Source organism: Hemiscyllium ocellatum, chromosome 2, assembly GCF_020745735.1.
Source record: "Hemiscyllium ocellatum isolate sHemOce1 chromosome 2, sHemOce1.pat.X.cur, whole genome shotgun sequence".
Lineage (NCBI taxonomy): Eukaryota > Metazoa > Chordata > Chondrichthyes > Orectolobiformes > Hemiscylliidae > Hemiscyllium > Hemiscyllium ocellatum.
Window position 1 is genome coordinate 100,004,354 of NC_083402.1, and position 20,831 is coordinate 100,025,184.

The window sequence follows — 20,831 nt, forward strand, 5'->3', positions numbered from 1 at the left end:
AAGAAAGTGACCCACATGGCTACCTTATTATTCAGTCATTATGTATTTGAATAGAGCAAACGTTTTTTTTTCAAAATTGGTGCAATATATTCCAAGTTAAAAGTGTTTGTTTAAAAGTTGCATTTGATTCCTTCATTGCTCACTAAACTAATGTATTGATTCCCAATCCTCTCAACCTTAAAAAATAAAATCACAGCTGTCGATTTTGTTTAGTAAGTTGGTTTTCCTGAAAGAAGATATGCTCCTTATTTCACATTGATGATGCTTAGATTAGACTTACAGTGTGGAAACAGGCCCTTCGGCCCAACAAGTCCACACCGACCCGCCGAAGCGCAACCCACCCATACCCCTACATTTACCCCCTACCTAACACTACGGGCAATTTAGCTTGGCCAATTCACCTGACCCGCACATCTTTGGACTGTGGGAGGAAACCGGAGCACCCGGAGGAAACCCACACAGACACGGGGAGAACGTGCAAACTCCACACAGTCAATCGCCTGAGTCGGGAATTGAACCCGGGTCTACAGGCGCTGTGAGGCAGCAGTGCTAACCACTGTGCCACCGTGCCGCCCACTGCTTCTGCAGTGATTAGTGGGAACAACAACAGGCAATGACTTTTAGAGGTTGAATTGTACTGTGATCTAACAACTAAAAGTGTTGTGTGGATTGAAATTTGGAAATGCAATCTGACAATGACAAAAGCATTTTAAAAAATCCACTGAAATGTAGGGCATCAGGTCAGTCCTATAGATTAAGCCATGTCACATTGTAATGGAACACAATTCACTTTGTTAAACTAATGGATATGATGTTCATGTGACACTCTGCTGAATATAAATTTTTTTGGCAGGTCCTAATACATTAAGGAAGATGAGTTAATGTCTCCAGCAAGATAGCAAATGTGGAAAAGAATCTTACTAGTAAAAGAAAGACTTCTTGAGCTATTGCTTGTATTACCAGGAACAATATCCAGGCTATTGTACCTTCAGGGCTGCAATAAGCTTGCTCAGCACTGATTCAATTGACTCAATTGCTAAATAATATGTTCTGCCCCCTTACCTGAAGGTTTGGCATGTGTAAATTTTTGAATTAAAATGTAATGGATGGCTTGGATTTTATAGTGATACAAATATCCAATATTGCTTTGAATCTCATTGCTGTCTTTGTTTTTGATCAGCTTACACGGGTTCAGGTACACCCCCGACCAACCGCCAATTTGTTGGACTCAGCTCCAGGGACCCAGCCTTCCTCCACCAGCAGCAGGTGGGCAGCATTCTTATTATTCTTTGGCTAACTGGTAGAATGTTCTGGATTCATTGCATTAGCACAGTCTTGATGGTCCAATCCTTCATACTTCAGAAAAGTGACTAACAGTGAAATCAGACAGCAAAGTTAACACAACTCCTGTTTCATACTTAGAAAAAACAATGTGAATTCATGTGAATGCCAGTCTAGCTTCCATTGTGTCACTGAGGTTAAATAACAGTTCACAATTGCATGATTGACCAGTGTTGAATGGTTTTACGATGTGCTGTGCTATGTGGGAGCCTAAGTGGTGGTGACACGTACATATTAAATATTGCATTTAGTAAATGATCTTAAGAGTGCAAATGCTTTCAAAATGAAGGTTCACAATAGCTAGCTTTCCCTTTGACCTTAAAAGATGAGGTGATGCTGTTTTCCATAACTGTCTCACCTTTTGTCATCAGTTAGGCTTGACAGCAAATTAATTTTTTTTTGCGCTTCTGAGGGGAGTTGAATTCTATGTGAAAAGAATTCATGCAAGATTAAAACATTGACCTTTCTCCATGAGCTTATCAATTTTCTTTCATTGAAGTGAGGGATGATCTCAGTTATCCTTCCAAGTGTGATTTAAAAGCAAACTTGACTGTTCACACGTGTGAATTATCAACTCAACAGCCAGCAGCTGCACAGAATTTTCCCATTAGTTTTATAGTTTATGCCAAGATCTCAACAATGATTCCCATCTGTACTGTAAACAAATGTGTCATCGGTTACAGTGAGCGAATTAGAGGAGAAAGGGGCTATATGGTATTGAACGTGCTTTGACTGAAAGTGGGAGAGGTGGTTGGGGGTCTCTGGTCACTATTTTCAAAACAGGAATCAAAATTAAGGATGGATGCAAGTCACAGAGATATCATACAGGCTTTTTTTTAATGATGACTTTAGATTTTTTTAGTCAATCTAATGCATTCACCTTTAAATAAGACCCACTTAATTTAATCAAAACATATACAGCGGTTGTAATTACTGTTTATAAACCAATCTGAATGGAGACCAGGAATTCATGACTTTGTTGAATCAACATCCCTGTCACGTGTTTTCAGTTTTTCAGTGATTAGGTCACACTCCATAATCAATTAAATTTACCTTCATATCATATTATTGTTTGGTACTGATTGGCTTTGGTACTGATCGGTAAAAACTATGTAAGGAGTATACTATTCAACAAAATATTATACCATTGAAAATATTTTAATAGGAGACTAAAATGTCAAAGCTTCTTGAGCTGTGGTAGGACTAGAATATCAGACCTAATAGGCACTATTGTGGTAGATTGTGGAAACACTCTATGGATGATGACTTATGTTGTCATGAAAACATATGGATATGTCCATGATCACTTAACCCGTGTCTCTTTGCCAGAAATATGCACTGAGTACCCATTATTATACTTCTTCCCAACTGCAAAAACCACAAAGCAATAATTAGTGGTTTTGTTTCTCTATCCTTCTCTGTTATATATATTTGCAGTTACTGTCTGCATATTCCCTTCCTAATTCTTTGGAATTAAGTTTGCATTTGAACAGTTAGACTTTCAAAATAAAGCTATCGTGCTTATCCAGCACTTTTCCTGTGGTTGAATTTATAATCAGGGCTTGAGAACCAGAAATAAGGAAGAGTCCTGGGGCCCAGTCCTCATAATGTGCTTCAGGAAGGCTTACTACAATCTTTGAAATCCATGAAAAAGCAGGGAGAGGACTCACCATTCTGTCAGTCACGCTAGGCAGGCTCCCAACATCACAGAGCAAGAACAAAAAGCCCTCCGGCACTCAGTATTCAACGTTCCATGACTGAGCTTGGAGGCCAAAGTCATTTTTGTAGAACGTTTACCCCAACATCCACAAACCACCCTCTCCATCAACCCTCCATTCCCTGTTTACCATTCCCCTCACCTCTGAAACTTCCCAGTTCTCCTTGCATCCTTCCCCTCCTTGCACCACCTCTCTCAACCTCCCCTTCACTCTTCCTCACCAACCAGTCCCTTTTCCAGCTCAATCTTATCATGTTACAGTGGATATCTGCATTGCTGACTAGAGATGTGTGATGACCAAGTTTTCTAGCTGCAGTCTGCTTATTTAAAAATATGGACCATGTCAAACCAAAAGCAAATGAGAAACGAATTGGCATTTTAATAAAAGGTGATGGCTGATATTAATATTGCTAGAAATATGAGGTCAATTGACGATGAAGCAGACAATCATATCTCAACGTTAGTTTGTATAAAGGAATTGATTTTCTTGTAATATCTTACATGTGTCTCCCAGGGTCAATTTTGCCAGGGGCATTTAGTCAGATGAGAGAGTGGATACTGGGGGTTAGGGAGCACACTGACCCCAGACAGACCTCTCACTCTATTACCAATTGAGGCTGTTAACAAGCAAATTAATGCCTAAATGGGGGCTCAACGTACCTCAACTGGTATTAGCTTGGATGCAGATGAGGGCTTGCCATGCCAAAGGCATAACAGGCAATTTTTGACATGTTTGTTTGGGAGGCAAAAGGGACCCCTCATTCAAAGAATGTCGCATTTGGAAGTGGGGAGAACTTTGTGACCTGCATGTCACACAAGTGGTAGCCTCCACCTTGGGATCTTTGAATGGTCAGCAGCACTCAAGAGACAGGTCTAGTCTCCCACACCCCTTCACCGCTACCAATGTCCTTGATTCCAGGAAAATGCCACCTCTGGTTTATTGAGTGTGTAAGAGAAACAAGATGCAGTGAGCCTCCTCCTAAAAAGGCTCCCATAGGGTGTCTGACAAGCTCTCCAACTCCAGGGTAATGACAAAGATGCCACATTGCCACTGTGGCAGCAATCTATGATTATTGAGTACATGATGCTCAAAGGGAGGCAATGGTACTAAAAGCTTCAATTCAAGACTGTTCCTCCCTCACTCTACCTCTGCAATCTCTTTCAAACATCTCCCTCATTCATTACATTATCTTTTCTCTTGATGAATTCTACCTGTGCAAGAGCGACCCTCACTTATTCACACTGGAAATCTGGTGAACCCACTGGTAAAGAACACAGTTTGTAGCAATGTACTTTTGTTCACCAATGCCAACAAATATGCTCTAGTGGAAAAGTTAGCAAATTTGTTTTGATCATGTTCAGACCATGCTTATCTTGTGGAATGTATTGCATGGTAAGCAGTAATGCCAGTAAATGAACAATGCCTTGAAACCCACTGATTCTGAAGCAGTTAATTCTAACACTGGAATATGCACATAAACACCAAAACACAAAAGAACTTGTAATTGACAACTTTGTTATCATGAGATTTCATCTTGTTTTGAATGAAATAGTGTTCCAAAGCTGCAGCAGAATACAGAGCGAAAGAAGCAAGATCTTAAACCTTCACAAGTTAGGGCTGTACTGAGAGCTGTTCTCATGAACGTTTAATATCTATACTAAGCAACTTGTAACCAAGGAAAACAGAAACATTAAAATAGATTTCTGCATCTTCTTCTCTCCAGTACTCTGCCCACCTCACCCCAACCTCTAGCAAGAATGCACAACCTCACCCCAACCTCGAGCAAAAATAAACAAATATCTTCAAATTGATCACTTTAATCTTTTAAACTCAAATTTTATTGAACATTTAATGGTTTAAGGAGACCTTTTAATAATTTGCCCCTCATACAGAGACAATTCAAATTCTTTTTGTTGGTTATTATTAATGCAACTCATGTATCCACTCATAATGAAGTCATAATGAAGTGTAATGTGACAATATACTGTAACTCCCTTCCATATTGTGGAACCCTTTCCAACAGGCAAATCTATTAGTTCAGTGACCCATAGACAAAATTTCTGTGTTTAAAATGAACCAGATTATTATGAGAAAATAGGATGCTTTGATCGTCTTTTTCAAATTGTCCAAAGTAGATGGACTAGAAGTATATGAAAGGTACTAATAGCAGGTAGCATTTGAAAATTCATTCAAATTTAAGTGATTAGAAAATCTTAAGTGGAGACTTTAACATCTTTACCTTCCTGCATCTACTCAAAAGAGCATGCAGAATGCAAAATTGAATTATCAAGCCATTTAATTAATTTTAAAAATTATTTTTATGCATATAATCTGCAGTGATATAGTTGATGAGCTTCAGGGTAAATAAATAGAAACAAAATGGATGCTGACACTTGTACTGTAGGTGACACTCAAGGGGTTAATCTTTGAGAATATTGATGTGGTTGTGATTTACGAGAAACTTTTATTGCTTATATGCTTCAGAATGTTAGATACTTATCACTTTTGTACTTATGTAGCAAAATCATTAATTGAATGAAAATAGAAAGTCAGAGTCAATGTAGATCTAAGGATTCATCATGTCATATTGGCCAAGAAGAATTTTTTTAAAAAACTGATGGGAAGAATGAACTGCGTTAGAACATTTTTAACACTCCATATTTTAATAGGTGGTGACCCTTAAAATATACAATGAAGGGCATGTAATCTTTTCTGTTTGTTGTGGCTGCCTGGATTGTGATCTATAGTTCTGTGTTATGATATCATGCCATAATAACTTTCTCTTTTAACATTGTTCAGTGTCTTGAGTGCCAAAGAAACCTGGAATTTTTCTGTGGATGAGTTGTGGACAGTTAAAGCAAAGCAAGGCCTTAGTCAGAAAGCTATCTCCTTACTGTCTTTACTACAGTTATTTAATTTCAGTAAAAGTGCATTAAATGGTTTGTAATGAGCAGAATTTAAGATTTCATGCATCATTTAGTTTTAGTAACAAAGCTATATTGCTCTGAAATGCTTAACTGACTGGAGGATAGATATATTTGCTAATTTTGTGAGTTTGTAATTTTTGATTTTAAACATACTGTGCACTACCATGCTACAAAATTCAATGGTAATGTTTTACAACGTATAATATGGCTGAAAATGTTAATTGGACAAATATTGTTTAGAGAGACTATACACTCCCTGCCATATTCCACTCAATATTTGATACAAAATAAAACCTTTTTAGATTGCTAAATAAATGTATGCGTGTTTTTGTAGGATCATCCTATTAACTTTGTGTCACCATATGAACTCACTTAGTGCTTTTGTATAGTTATATTCCTCTCTGCAAAGCTCCTGAGATGAATCTGATACTTTCTTATCAAAATAATGTAGACTTGTAGCAGAATGCATGGACAAAGGGAGGCCATGGCTTATAGTTTTCTCACTGCTTGGAGTTCTTTCATCTGCCTGTATGAAGGGAATCTGAATCTTGGCATATACTCATAGTCATGATCTCAGTCTGGTATCAATGACTTGATGCTTAATCAAGCAGCATGAGGTAGTTGGTGGCAGCTTGTTGCACTGGCTATGTATAACTAATTAGAACATACAAAATGGTCTGCTGCACTCATCGAAACAGCAACAAGCGAAATCAGTACACTGCTTGCTCTGTCTGTGTATGTAGTTAATTGGGCAGTCAGGTTAATGAGCAATTGTGCATTTATAATGATTAGAAATGAATAACAGCCGCACATTAAAAATCATAATATGAAAGGCAAATTGCATTTCCAGCACAAGACAGTATTTTTACAGAGAAGTTACAATGCAATGACTTTAAGCTGGAATTCACATTTTTAATGAAAGATTCAATGAATGCAGATTTTAACAAGGCAAATTCCAATATTGGAAAGTGTATGAAGTGTCAATGTTCATTATTCTTCTCATACTAGAAGGCACAGGAGTGATCCTGTCTAGTAAGAAAAGCCATTCCTACCTCTTTCCCCTTGCTAGGAGTAAATGAGGACTGCAGATGCTGGAGATCTGAGTCGAGTGTGTGTCTGCAGGCAGCATCCAAGGAGCAGGAGAATCGACGCTTCAGCCATAAGCCCTTCATCAGGAAGCCGGATGAAGGCTTATAGCCGAAATGTCAATCCTCCTGCTCCTTGGATGCTGTGTTTTTCCAGCATCAAACCCTCGACCCTTCCCCTTGTTGACTTTTACATTTAACATTCTATAAAAGCTTTTAAACCTACTACTTCCTTCAAAATAAAACACTGTAATGCATAACTTGCCTTATTTCTACTTGTTGCTTAATGTATCTTGACTTTGACTAAGTTAATGAAAGCTCCGACAAAAGTTGTTAGCTGATTTCCAGTCTAAGCACAACATGTTTTGATGTAGGGAAGCCTGATTATGAAAAAATAAAGCTGATTCCTGCAAAACCCTGGTTAATCAAGTTCATTGAAATATTCAAAGTTTGTGAAAAGATTTGTAGCTCAGGTGCTCATTGTTGTGTTTGTGTTCGCCGAGCTGGGAATTTGTGTTGCAGACGTTTCGTCCCCTGTCTAGGTGACTTCCTTAGAGCTTGGGAGCCTCCTGTGAAGCCTTCTGTGATCTTTCCTCCAGCATTTGTAGTGGTTTGAATTAACCGCTTCCGATTGTCAGTTCCAGCTGTCCGTTGCAGTGGCCGGTATATTGGGTCCAGGTCGATGTGCTTATTGATTGAATGTGTGGATGAGTGCCATGCCTGTAGGAATTCCCTGGCTGTTCTCTATTTGGCTTGTCCTATAATAGTAGTGTTGTCTCAGTCGAATTCATGTTGCTTGTCATCTGTATGTGTGGCTACTAAGGATAGCTGGTCGTGTCGTTTCATGGCTAGTCGGTGTTCTTGGATGCAGATCGTTAGCTGTCTTCCTGTTTGTCCTATGTAGTGTTATGTGCAGTCCTTGCATGGGATTTTGGACACTACATTGGTTTTGCAACTAGCCACGAAATGACACGACCAGCTATCCTTGGTAGCCACACATGCAATGACAAGCAACATGAATTTGACTGGGACAACACTACTATTATAGGACAAGCCAAACAGAGAACAGCCAGGGAATTCCTAGAGGCATGGCACTCATCCACACATTCAATCAATAAGCACATCGACCTGGACCCAATATACCGGCCACTGCAACGGACAGCTGGAACTGACAACCGGAAGTAGCAGATTCAAACCACTACAAAATGCCGGAGGAAAGATCACATAAGTGCTTCACAGGAGGCTCCCAACCACTGAAATGTCACCTAGACAGGGGACAAAACGTCTGCAACACAAATTCATTGAAATGTGATTGTTTTGATTTTCTATTGCAAATAATAGTGTACTGGGTCCAAAGGCTTTGTAAAGCCAAGGCAATTGTGGTAGAGCTTCCAGCACTGTTTATTTTCAGAATCCACCTTGAATAAAATAAAAAATTTCCTATTCAGTACAATGCAGTAGGGACTGTTAAAGAGGTTAAAATGCATATTCAGCATTAGGAAACTATACACTGTTTATGCATGTGATGTTGTTTGACAGATAAATCGCTATTTTAGGGAAAAAAAGGAATTTAAAAGTGAAATCTGACAGCCTAATGGCTCTTCTTGTTGGTGAGAAAGACAGTTTGCAGATAGTTTAGCCTCCAAACTGAGATTGAGATGCAGTTGAAGACACACAGGTTAATCGGTTATACCTTTAGTTGAACAATTACAAGTTCAATAATTGGTTGCATTTTTAAAAAAGCACTGATCACTTGATATTGTTTTGAGATGTTTCTGGCAGGTTTATGAAATATCTATGTGACTGATGGCATCATTATAGTGGAGAGTACAATTGATTGTATAACTTGTAATTGTAAAGATTAATCCTGTTTGTCTTCGAATCATCTCACAAAATTTGTACTGTCACAGACAGCATCAGTAGTGGCATAAGTATAGCACAGTAGATACATAGCAGCGTGTTAGTGATGTGATATATCAGATCTTGGTTGGCCATGACCAAGTGTTTGACTTGTGTGATCAATGTTGGTTAGAATATAACTTGTTCATCACATTCTTCCATTTGCCATCAAAACCATTTATTGCCAAATTAACTGTCTTTCAGGTTCCATGCTTTTCATCCAAATAGAATTCATCAATTGTTTTCTTGACTCAACATAATTCTTTTATGTTATTGAGTTGCCTTAGGTTTACTCAACTTTTTGTTTTGAAACTTAGCTGCTGGTTGAGGTGTTGGACTTTCACCTTTAATGATTTTTCAATCAATAGAAAACTACAATATTGTACCATAGGCCAACACAGGCAGCTGCAGCAGTAAAAGGAAGTCTGCTGTAGACAGTCAGGATTGCACATCTTATTGTACCTCAGGTTATAAGTGATAACTTTATGTTAAAACAAATCCACTGCCAAGGATAAGGGTAAATATATTGATATGAGAGGTGAGAAGTTGAGTTATGTTCAACATATGTTTCATCTGAAGGAAATAGAGAAAACAAACAAACAGTGAAGGGCTACTCAAATAAAAGCAAGAATTACAAATTCTGGTGATCGTAATCAAAACAGAAGTTGTTGGTGAAACTCAACAGGTCTGACAACATCTGTGAGAAGAAAGCAGAGTCTGGCGAATCTTCATCAGAACAGAAAGTGCTTGCTTCTTGCTACACAAAACATGCTAGTGATCCAGCTGAAAATGTGTTGCTGGAAAAACGCAGCAGGTCAGGCAGCATCCAAGGAGCAGGAGAGTCAATGTTTCGGGCATGAGCCCTTCTTCAGGAATGCTAGTGATCCAGTCAAGAATCAGGAAAACTTTTCTTTCAAAGGTACAAAACCCCAGAGGAAGACGATTTCAATGTCAGAGATTACCTAATTTCTAATAATATTGTTGCAGTTTGCTTCGCACTTAGGAAAATATACAGAGAGTGATTGACATTTAGATTATTAAGAAGTGTCCAACTTTGGACAATGATACAAATTAACAGACATTCAAATTGATAACAATTAAACATAATCATTAAAACTAGAATAAAAGTAATAAAAGGTGGCAAAATATTGTTTTCCATATACAAGTAAATATAAATCATTTCAAAATGCAGCTTCCCTTAATTTGCAGAATTAAAAATGCAAGGTTTACTGCCACCTACGTATTGCTATCCCTGGATCATATGATGTCAGGTTGAGTTAATTAAATTCCTAATTACATACAATAAATTCATATACAAAGTATTTCTGAGTATTCTAAAGTATTAAACTTCTCCCAGTCTATTCATTTTATGTATATTGTGCAGCATGCTATCTGTTCTCCTTAATCTGATTGCACATTTACTTCCACGTGGTTGTAACAAGAGGTGGTGACAATGGAAGTTGATATTGAAGATTTTTATCATAAAGTTCAAAGACAAGCTTCAGCTTTACCTTTGTCTGGCTGTTAGCTAGGAACACTATTCAGAAGTTTGATTATGTTAGAAGAACTCCGGGGATCATCTAAAGTACCTATTTGTTCATGATACCAAGCTTGCTTCCATGCGCTTTGGCCAATTAAGATTTCCAAAAAGGTGCTATATTTGGAGCAATTCGTCGATAGTGATTAGGTCAGTTTGAGATACATTATGAGAAGGGGTAGCATATGAAATCTTCCATTTGCTGTCTTAAGCCTGTCATAGACTTATTAATGACTTACTTAATTATCCAAAACTAAAATTAGTAAAACACTAAATAGAGTAAAGTGTATAAATTGCTTTCCTTGCATTGAAATTACTCTTGATTCAAGCATTTAAGAATAATAATTGAGGCATTTGCACAAAGGTTTTAAATCGAAAATTCATTTATTAAAATATTGTAGGAATTCATTTTTGAGTTAGATTGAAGGATTCTATTTCCTCTTGATTGTTAAATGTCCATGCACAAGTTGATCATCATCATTTTTGAGCATATCCATATGAACCACCTCCGTCTTGAGACCATTGATTCACAATACCATAACCTCCTCCATTGCTTTGGCAAAGTGGCAGGTCCCAAGTCCAACTTAGCTGGAAAGGGAATTGAACCCCATCCAGTTGCCACCATTCTAATCCACATCAGCCATCAGCACACACATGTTGCTCTTGAAACATTGATTTTTTTCCGTGCATGTTGTTCTCCATGTTGTACCCTGGTGCTATGGTTAGTGATAGGAGAAACTCCTATATCTTCCATCAAATGGCTGACTGGGAATCTCTTCCCAACTGTTTTAAGTGTGCATTGGAAGGATTTTCAAGATTAATACTCAACCTGTTTGGTTATTTTATGAACATATCTTGCTTGGCCATCAAGTCCTAGAGTGGGACTTGTATTTAGAGCTTCTAGCTCATAAACAGGATGCAACACACCATGCAATAGGATTGCAACTGTATTAACAATCTTAGATTTACTCTGCTTGCTTTCAAGGAAGAATCTCATTCTTAGATAAAAGTTTGCAATTCAATGAAATATTAAGACAAAAGCAAATGTCCTTTGATATGCATATTTGATTTAATAGAAACTTTCCTCATAAACAAGTAGATGTTATTTCCATCAGTTTGTTTCTCTTTGTGATTCTGTTATATGCCAGGGCCATATTCTTATTTCATATTTCTTGGGAGGATGTTTATTGTTTCAAATTTCACTGACCCATGTACTCCATTGACTGCCCAGAGGGAAAAGTCAGTAATATTTGAAAATGAATGTGCTACTCATAGTAGGGGTCCATTTAGAGGTATTCAAAACAATTCAGACCTCTATGAATCATTTACCAAATATTGCAGGCCTTTCATTTTGCATGAGTGTTAGAATGATTGTCAAGAAAAAGAGTAAAAAAAATCCTTGGAGAATCAAATTTTGGTTTTCTGTCCTCCATAAATCACTTGATCTCCATTTGGAGCCTCCCCTGCAGGGTAACTGAACCTGGGAAGACAATGGCAAGGGAAGACCAGTCTTCAGACTCATCACAGCTCATGATGCATTATCTATCATATCATTGCTCGAGGCTCACCAAAGGGAAATGATATTCTTGTACAGTTGAACCTTAATCTGAGTCAACAATTAAAGGAGGGAAAAGTGAAATACAAAACATAAATAAAAGTCTTACCATTAAAAACAGTACTCTCATCTAACACTTAAGGTTTTATTATAACCAGATGCAACATTTTGCATGTGGAACTTTTAATTAAATTTCATTGAATTTTTGCTTTTGCCTTATCCTATTTAACGTAACTGTTTCACTTTTAGTATTTTTGGGAGACAGGGAATCATAAAGAAATATTTGGCTGAATGTTTGCATAAGTAACCAGTTTGTTTTTAGTGTTGCTGGGGAGAAGTAGTTAGTTTTCTATTTTTTTAATTTTAAACATTCTGTTCTCTATTCTCAGGTCAGAACTGATTTGTAACAATTTATAAAATTTTACAGATGCCTTCTTTTCCCTGAATAAAGGTGCAGAAAAAAGTGAAAATGATGTTGTACAATGCATTACTGAGTGGGTGTTACACAATCAGTGTAAGAGAGAGACTTGCTTTAAAATGGACCATGATATTCTTATCAAAAGTATGAAACATGAACTATATATGAAATGAGAATGGACATTTTATGTGAATTTGGTCAGGCTTTTTGGTATTATTAAATAATTTGAGTTTGAAAAGTACATTTTTTCCTCTCTTGTAAGAAGTGTCTTATACTTCTCGGCCAAAGTTGGTGTGAAATGAATCTGAACATTCATTAAAACATTGGAGAAGAGACAAATAATTGTTGAAAAATGAAAAACTTGCATCAAACATGCCTGTAACAATAACTAAATTTCAGCAAAATCATGCTATTTGTTGAAGAAGCCAACCAAAGCTTGCATGGAAATAGACCATCACACTTTATCTAATAATATTACTGCATTATATTCATTATGTCTGTACTCATGGCCAAACAAGTTTTGATTATCATCTCTCATAACAGTGCATGCATATTTCTTTATTGTTAACTAAATGTTAAATTCAATCTCCTATTTGTATTACTTATTTAAAGTACTTTAATTCCTAGAATATTAAGCATTTTGAATTTTTCCATATTTAAAGCAAGTATAATCACTGTCATTTTAAAATTCATTTTATGATTTGCTTTTTTATGTTGCTCTGTCTCTCACAATTCAAGTTCAACTGTTTATCGGGGGAGTTGCACATAGTATGCATATTCACTGTTTTATAAAAAGCTGCTACAAACAGATATGGAAGTTGAATCTGCCTCTTGGGGATCTTAGTTGGTGTCACTGCTGAAGAAAAAGGCACATTTCTTACTTTGCCCCAACAATATGGAAATGTCTGATTTGAAGACCAAGATCAGCATAGCTTTAGTGTCAATTCCTCATAACCACATAAACAATGGTATGATTTCCAGAAATGAATTGCCGGTGTTAGTGACACATTTTGTTCCTTTAAGGAAATAAAGTAAAACAGAAAGTGATTTTTCCCTTTGTTCACCTTTACACTGTCTGTCTGGAATGTTGAACCATTGAGTTAACTTTCTAATATTTCTGGATGAAAATCTGTGTTGCATCGTAATCAGACTAATGCCTTTCTTAATGGAAGTGAATTTTTGCATGTATTCTTGGAGTTTGGTACTGCCGATACCCAATCTCACTGATAGGTTTCAATTGACAGCTGAGGATTTGTGACTGGACCATGAATCAAAACGGCAGGCATTTATACCCCAGTGCCAGTGACGATACTTTGGGAATTGCTTGGCAAAGGTAATATTTTCAATATTTCTAAAATCTGAAACTGCATTATCTCTTCTGTTGTCCAGCCTCAAGTCTGTTTTAAACTATTCGGCGTAAATTTATTCGCTCAGTTTCTACTTCAGAATTTCCTAACACTTAGAGTGCACAGTGGATTTGGAAACGGTGAACTCTTTGAATTTTCCCACATAGTTTGAGATTAAAAAAATGGCTGCCATCCTCTTCAGAGAATTAAATGTAAAACATCTGTTCAGAATGCTCTGAAGAAGTCTGAAGTTATGTCAGAAGAAAGCTAGCATGGAGAAAAAAAAATCTTTTCTTAACATTTGGTGCTCATAATTCTGGTCATGTCATTTTTGATATTTTTTTTCTTTTTAGGAAAAACAGTTTTTAGTTGTTAGATGTTTTTGCAGGAAGGGAGACATGATAGAAGTCTATGAAACTATGAGATGCATACGTAGGATTGACAGTCAGAATCTTTTTCCCAGAGTTGAAATGTCTAATAGTGGGGGGAATGCATTTATGGTGAGAGGGAGAAAGTTCAAAGGAGATATGAGGGGCAAGTTTTTTACAGAGACCTGTTGGAATCTGGAATGTGCTGCAAGGGGTGATGGTGGAGGCAGATATGTTAGGGACATTTAAGGGACTTTGATAAATACATGAAAATGCAAGGAATGGAGGGATATGGACGAAGAGTAGGCAGAAGGGATTAATTTAATTTGTCATCATATTTGGCACAACATTGTGGGCCGAAGGGTCTGTACCTATAAGGCATAGTTCTACGTTCCATATATGTTGATAAAAGTATTGCACCAGTGTGTGAAGCACATGTGACACATACATTCTCAGTGCTATCCTGAATCAGGGAAGACCCCAACTAACACACAGAGAAGCTAATCAAGCAGTGCATGTTCAGGCATCTAACCAATAGCACGTGTAGTGGTCTCAGAGTATGCAATTTACTGAATTTGCCATAAGCAGTACATGACTCTGGTGATTCTACTTTGGCTAAATCCTGTGGAAAAACAGGGTAATAAGCCTTTAGAAGTTACTTATAACTTTAAGAAAATGTTGTTTCCAGGTAAACACTGACTGTGCGGTCAACACAGATAAGCAAATGAATGTATTTCAAAATGTACAGGTACTCATGAAAGAGCATGAATAATAAAATACTTAATGTAACTCTCAGAAGCCAAAATTAGATTCTATTTGGAGTAAAATTTAATGATGTGGAAAATGGACAGATGCAGGCCAACAAAGAGGGATATTGCAGTCTTAAAAATTACAATTTCAATTTAGTTTTAAAATAGATTACTAGTATTTGTTAAGTCTGTGCAAAGTTAGAAATCCCAGTCAGTTAAAATAATCTCCTAGAGTGCTTTTACAGATGAAGGGTCTGTTCTTGGTTAAAAAATGCTCGTGCAGAAAATTCAGAAACATTTTTATTAATAAATACTTATGCATTCACAAATTAATATGTCATAGTTCACAGTTGCAAATTTAGCATTTTAAAAATATTAGATTACATGCAATTGATTATGTATTGACTGTATTAGTTCTATGATGCTATTTATAAAGCCTCTTGGTTGGCTTTCGGGCAATTTATGTTTATTTTGCCCATTGAGTTTGTGTGTGTATTCTGTTACATAGAGATGGTCATGTATAGGTATTATAAAACTTCAAACACAGTACTTTGAGGCCTGTTACCACTGTTTAAAGGTGCGTTTTATGTTTGCTTGTGAATACTATTTCTATTTTGTTTGACTTGTGCATTCCAGTTTGGTTCATTGCAATGAGACAATGTTGTTTAAAGTGAATATGTGATCAGTGAGATTTGAATGCTCTCGTCCAAACTTAAATTTATTTCAGCTTGTGAATCACATTACCCTTCACAGATGATAATGCACTGTGACTGCACTCCTCGTCAGTACCCCTGTCAATCCATTTGCTATTTTGCAGGAAGTTTGAGCCCTCTGCTCAGTTTTGTTCATTTCCATATTTCTAACTTGCCAGTAAGTTGAAACTTATCCATATTGGGTAATGCATAGATCTATATACAGCCAACTGTAATAGGAAATTCAATACAGTATTTTAAAGGTTAATCCTTTGCATGTACCGTCAATACTGTTATTTATTTTCCTCTTTGGAAAAAAAATAAATGTTTCTGTTTGACTATCCAGGCAAATGTACTAGGTCAGCACTTCCTGCCATAAGTTTATGTTACTGCAGTAACTTACATTAAACTTACAGTGAAGCAGCTGTTTCATGCTGCACTCTGGGGGCGGATTTTTAACTCAATAATTGTATGTGAAACACTTAAAAGATTGCTTTTGTGCTCTTGAATCAGTCTTTGAAAAAATATAAATTGAATGCCACCTTGGTGTTTTTTTTACTTTTCATGAAATTTAGAATTGTAGAAGATTTTTTTCACTTGGTAGAAAAGTGCAACAAAATAAGTTATAACTTTGTGTGCAAGGAAAATTGGCTGACAAGGTTTAAATTTGTAGCCATGTAACTTCAGCGTAATTGGGAGAAAGAAAAGATACACAATCCATTAGATTTTCATGTGAGTTTAATGTAATTTCTTGACTGCTCCTCTAAAGAACTTAGATGCAAGGCACCCAGTCTTGTACATGAGAGGAAGGGAGTCAACAATCCATTAAGAAGCCATTAAATAATCTAATTTAGATCGTAATCCATACATTAACAATACCTCATACTTGAGGTGAGCTTCTGAGAAAGGTTTATATTTAAATAGATGAGGAACTGATGCATGAGAAGATTATTTGTCTCTCTCTAATGATGGTCACGTCGCAAGCTGTCTGGTAACCAAGGGAAACCAGACATGATGTAATTCCAGATTGAACTTGAACTACAGGGACTTAAAAAGGGGTAACAATAGACCATAGCAATCAATAAAGTCTAATTTCCACACGATTATGTTTGGTGCTTCAAGTTAACCTTTATGGAAATGGCGGACGTGAACGGTACAGTGCAAAAGATGATCCATAGACATGTGCTAAAGCAAAGAAACAACTTTGCATTGACAAGTTCCAGCAAATCCCAAGATTCGAGATGGATTAGAAACTTTGCGCTCTGCAGTAAGCCGTTTCACTGCTCTGTGGGCTCTTTGTTCCCCGAGGTAGGACAAACTTAATCTTTAGTTTCCTGTCAGATGGCTTTGGCAGAGGCTGTGTGGGGGAGAGGAAAGGAGGAGCACACAACATAATTCAAAATACAACACTGACATTGCCCAGCACAGTGTGAAATCTGTTACTAAAGTTTTTATTTTGCTGGCAGATTTTGCCTATGCTGGTTGTGTGTAAAAGATGGGAAATGGTTCAAAAAAGAAAGTATAAGTTTAAGAAATCTAACAGTGCAGCAGTTTAAGATGTAGATTTCACTCTATATAAATTATAGATTCCAGTCACTAGGTTGGCCAACCTTCAAAATCAACAATTTTAGTCTTATGACAGTTGAATTAAAGTGACCTATCTCCATGTAAATGGAGATTTTCAATTTGAACTCCTTCACATGCATTCCCCTCTGAAATAAAGATGGAAGGGAAGAAGTTAAAATTGATAAGGAGTATGCCTAACAAAGCAAATGATAACAAATTCACAAAACATTGTTTTATAGCTTCTTAAAGCATTCTTCACTCACCTTGAAAACTTACTTACATGATTATTAATGAATAATTATCTTTAAATCTGGGAGCCAATGGAGAGGAAATGTTTTTGTTCAGTTATCTTCAAAATTGACATTGATATTGAGATGGTAGATTACCCAGGGCAACAAAACTTGTCAAAGCGTTCAACATCCTTGATAATCTATAACAAAATGAATGCTTTTATGCTTTATGACAGCATTTCAGATGTATAAACAGAGGAGACTTTGCTATGGGTTATATAATTTGACAGTGATGTCTTACATACATTATAATCACTTCTGTATTGTGTTTAATTCTTGGAATCTGAGTGACACTGAAAAAGCCAGCATTTTATTTCTCTATCTCTAATTACCTTTCAGAAGGTGATAGTGAGCTGCTTTCTTGAACCACTTCAAGTCAATAAAGTAATTTTTCCTTGGCTCAGTGGAGCAATCTCATGCTGAAAATAACTTTAAAGCTGAGGATGTAAAGCATTAAGATAAACAATGTAAGAATTTGGAACAAAACAGAAAATGCTGGAAACACTCAGTATGGCAGTCAGTGACTTTAAGTCTGTCAGAAGGAGAGAATATCAATCGTGGCTTTTGGCCAGGAACTATTTACTCTACTTTCAGAAAGATCTTACAGGGAAGCGGGGAGCATATAAAAATAGTGGAAGGGCCATTTGATTGCACTCCTACAACCATGCCATTTATCCATTATGTCACCCCCCCACCCACTGAATATAGTTAAATAATTTACCTAACTGAAGGGTCTTTTGACAGCTATATTCGCTGACTATTAGCATTTTGAGCAGGACATCACCTACTGGGTGCAGAGATATCTAACTGCAAGGAAGCGACCTCCTGGCGAATTCCAAGAACAACCATGGTCTATAGACACTCCATTACTCAAGAAAAGTGCCTCCAGTGGTAATGGCTGCCTCCACAGTTACCCCTCTGACTGCTCAGGCTGCCCACACCTAATGTAGCCGTAGGATACTCTCTGATATCATCTCAGGGATGAAGTCCCTTCTCATTGCCCTGGTAGCTTCTGAACCAGCCGGTTGTATCAATGGTATTGCCAGGCCTACAGAGACAAACTTGCTCAAGTATGGCATTCAACGTTGGGTTCCAATCTTGGGAAAATCCCAACCAATTGACTGTTAAGACCACCACTTGAGCACCTTGGACCCCTGGCTGCCAATCACGAATATAAATGCAGGGTGTTGATATTGGATTAGTAATCCAATATCTCCACCTGTCCTTTGTATAATGGAAGGTGGGTGATAAAATTGGAAGCACTCTGCACCTTTGAAATAACCAATTAATAAGTAATTGAACTTGTTAAACACCTAACTGTACGTAATCTTTGGAAGTGTTTTACAGAAGGTAGAAAGTGGGACGAAGTGACAACATCCAAACTTTTTTTTATACGACTTTGTTTTGAACCTTCCTTCAGAATGAGAGAGATTGAGAGACCAGGAGTTCTTTAAGGCTATGACCGACATCCTGTTCATGACCTAATCCCTCTCCCACCTGGCCCAGAGCCTTCACTTAACAATGCTATTTGGCCAGTTATTTGTTTGATACATTTGATTTGCCAAGCACAAATTCCAGGGCCATCACTTTCTATTCCTCTTCCCTCATCCTGTTAGGACTTGTAAACCCAATAAAGTTGGACATAGACATCAGTCCTATTTCTATTTAATGCTTAAAAGAGTCATGACTTGGAGACAAGATGATAAGAAATAGGAGAAGAGTAGGCCATTCATCATATTGAGTCTCCTCCACAATTCAATGAGATCATGACTGATATGATAATCCTCAATTCCATTTTCATGCCTATCCACATTATTACTAGATTCTCTTACTGATTGATAAATATACTTAATGGCGCAAGATCAACTGTCCTCTACAATAACGAATTCCACAGAATCGCTAAGAATTGTTACCTCCTTGAAGGACAAAATCTCCTCATTTCTGTTTTAAATGTGCCCTCTTGTCCTAGACTCCAGCACAAGAGGAAAAAAAACTTTCTGCAACTATTCTGTCAAGTTCCTTAACAAGCTTAAATAAAAACAAGATGAATTCCACCTTTATATTTCAAAGGAAGGCATGAATGATGCTGATCGCATTGACTAGTAAATTGGAGGCACATGTTAAAGTTCTGGGGACACAAGTTCAAATCGCACTATGGTAGATGAGGAAATATAAAATCAATGAAAATCTAAAATTAAAAGCTAGCCTAATATTGACAATGTAACTGTTGTCAATTACTGTAAAGATTATCTGGTCACTACTATTTGTTAGGAAAATAAATGTGTCATCTTGCTTATATGTGACTCCAGACCAACAGCAACTCAACTACCCTCTTGATGGCCCTAGTGAGCCATTACGTTTGAAGGCTGTTAAGGAGGAGCAATAAACACTGGCCTTGCTAGCGATGCCCACACCTTGTGAATGAATAATTTTTAAAATCATCAGTTTGATTGACTTTTCCTGCTGGGCCCCAAAGGGATGAACACACCCAAAAGGGGTGTGAGGTTGTACATTTATCTTTTCATTATAGGCAATTCTGATGGTGTAGAATCCAGATGTTGGGAGAGGAATTGATTGACTGAGAAGCTTAAAGCTGTCACTCGAGTGAAAATGAGATCATCACCTGGGAAACCCCACCATAAATGATTTGGGTAACATTCAAATTCGAAGAGAACAAGTTACTTCAGGTAATTATACTTACATTCCTTCTTCTTTCACAGAAGTAAAGCAGTGACTTTGGTAGGCCACATTATGAGTTCTATACTAACAATGCATGGAGAAACTTAACGCCAATTGTGCGCATTGTCTGATGTGCCCTCTTGTTCCTTTTGTTACAGATGCACTATACTCCCAGGAGCAACAAATTGGACCTTTCAATAGCAAGGTTGTAGCACAGCATCTAAATCATCAACACTTGAATCATGCACAAGCTCAGACACACAGGGCTGGAATTTCAAATAGCCATGAGTTGGGACGTGGTGCCAATTGCAATTTCGAAATGCTGTCCTGAAACTACTTTTTGTCCTTCTGGATCAGCATACAACTTTCCCTTAGCCGGCAGAGAGCTAGAGCAAAAAATCTGCTCATCACTAATTAGCAGCTCATTTAGCTCCTTAAATGCTTGTTAAGGGGCCTGTCCGGTGCAAAATCGAATTTTTAAGCTGTATTTTGGCTAACCCAAACTGTTTGGAGCACATTAGTGCACAGCTGTCTGATTCACTACAAGTCCAAATCAGGTTTATTTGGCTCTGAATTGAAACTGAATTTTTCATGGCTCTGTTTCCATGATGGACTTTCAGTTTCCTTTCTGGCCATTTTCATTTCTGTTGATGCTTCTGTA

At 37.2% G+C, this 20,831-nt stretch overlaps 1 protein-coding gene across 11 annotated transcripts in view; it reads left to right on the plus strand.

Annotated features, from left to right (window-relative positions):
• LOC132824400 (nuclear factor 1 B-type-like) overlaps window positions 1-20,831 on the plus strand; it is a 561,732-nt gene that overhangs the window by 382,360 nt on the left and 158,541 nt on the right. For 9 of the 11 annotated variants that reach the window (XM_060838926.1, XM_060838889.1, XM_060838869.1 and 6 more), the window contains 2 exons: window positions 1,181-1,266; window positions 13,725-13,813. In XM_060838926.1, coding sequence (XP_060694909.1) covers window positions 1,181-1,266; window positions 13,725-13,813 — 175 coding nt within the window. Of the gene's footprint in view, window positions 1-1,180; window positions 1,267-5,858; window positions 5,967-13,724; window positions 13,814-20,831 lie in introns of those variants that run through there. The other 2 variants (XM_060838908.1, XM_060838917.1) reach the window with 2 other exon arrangements.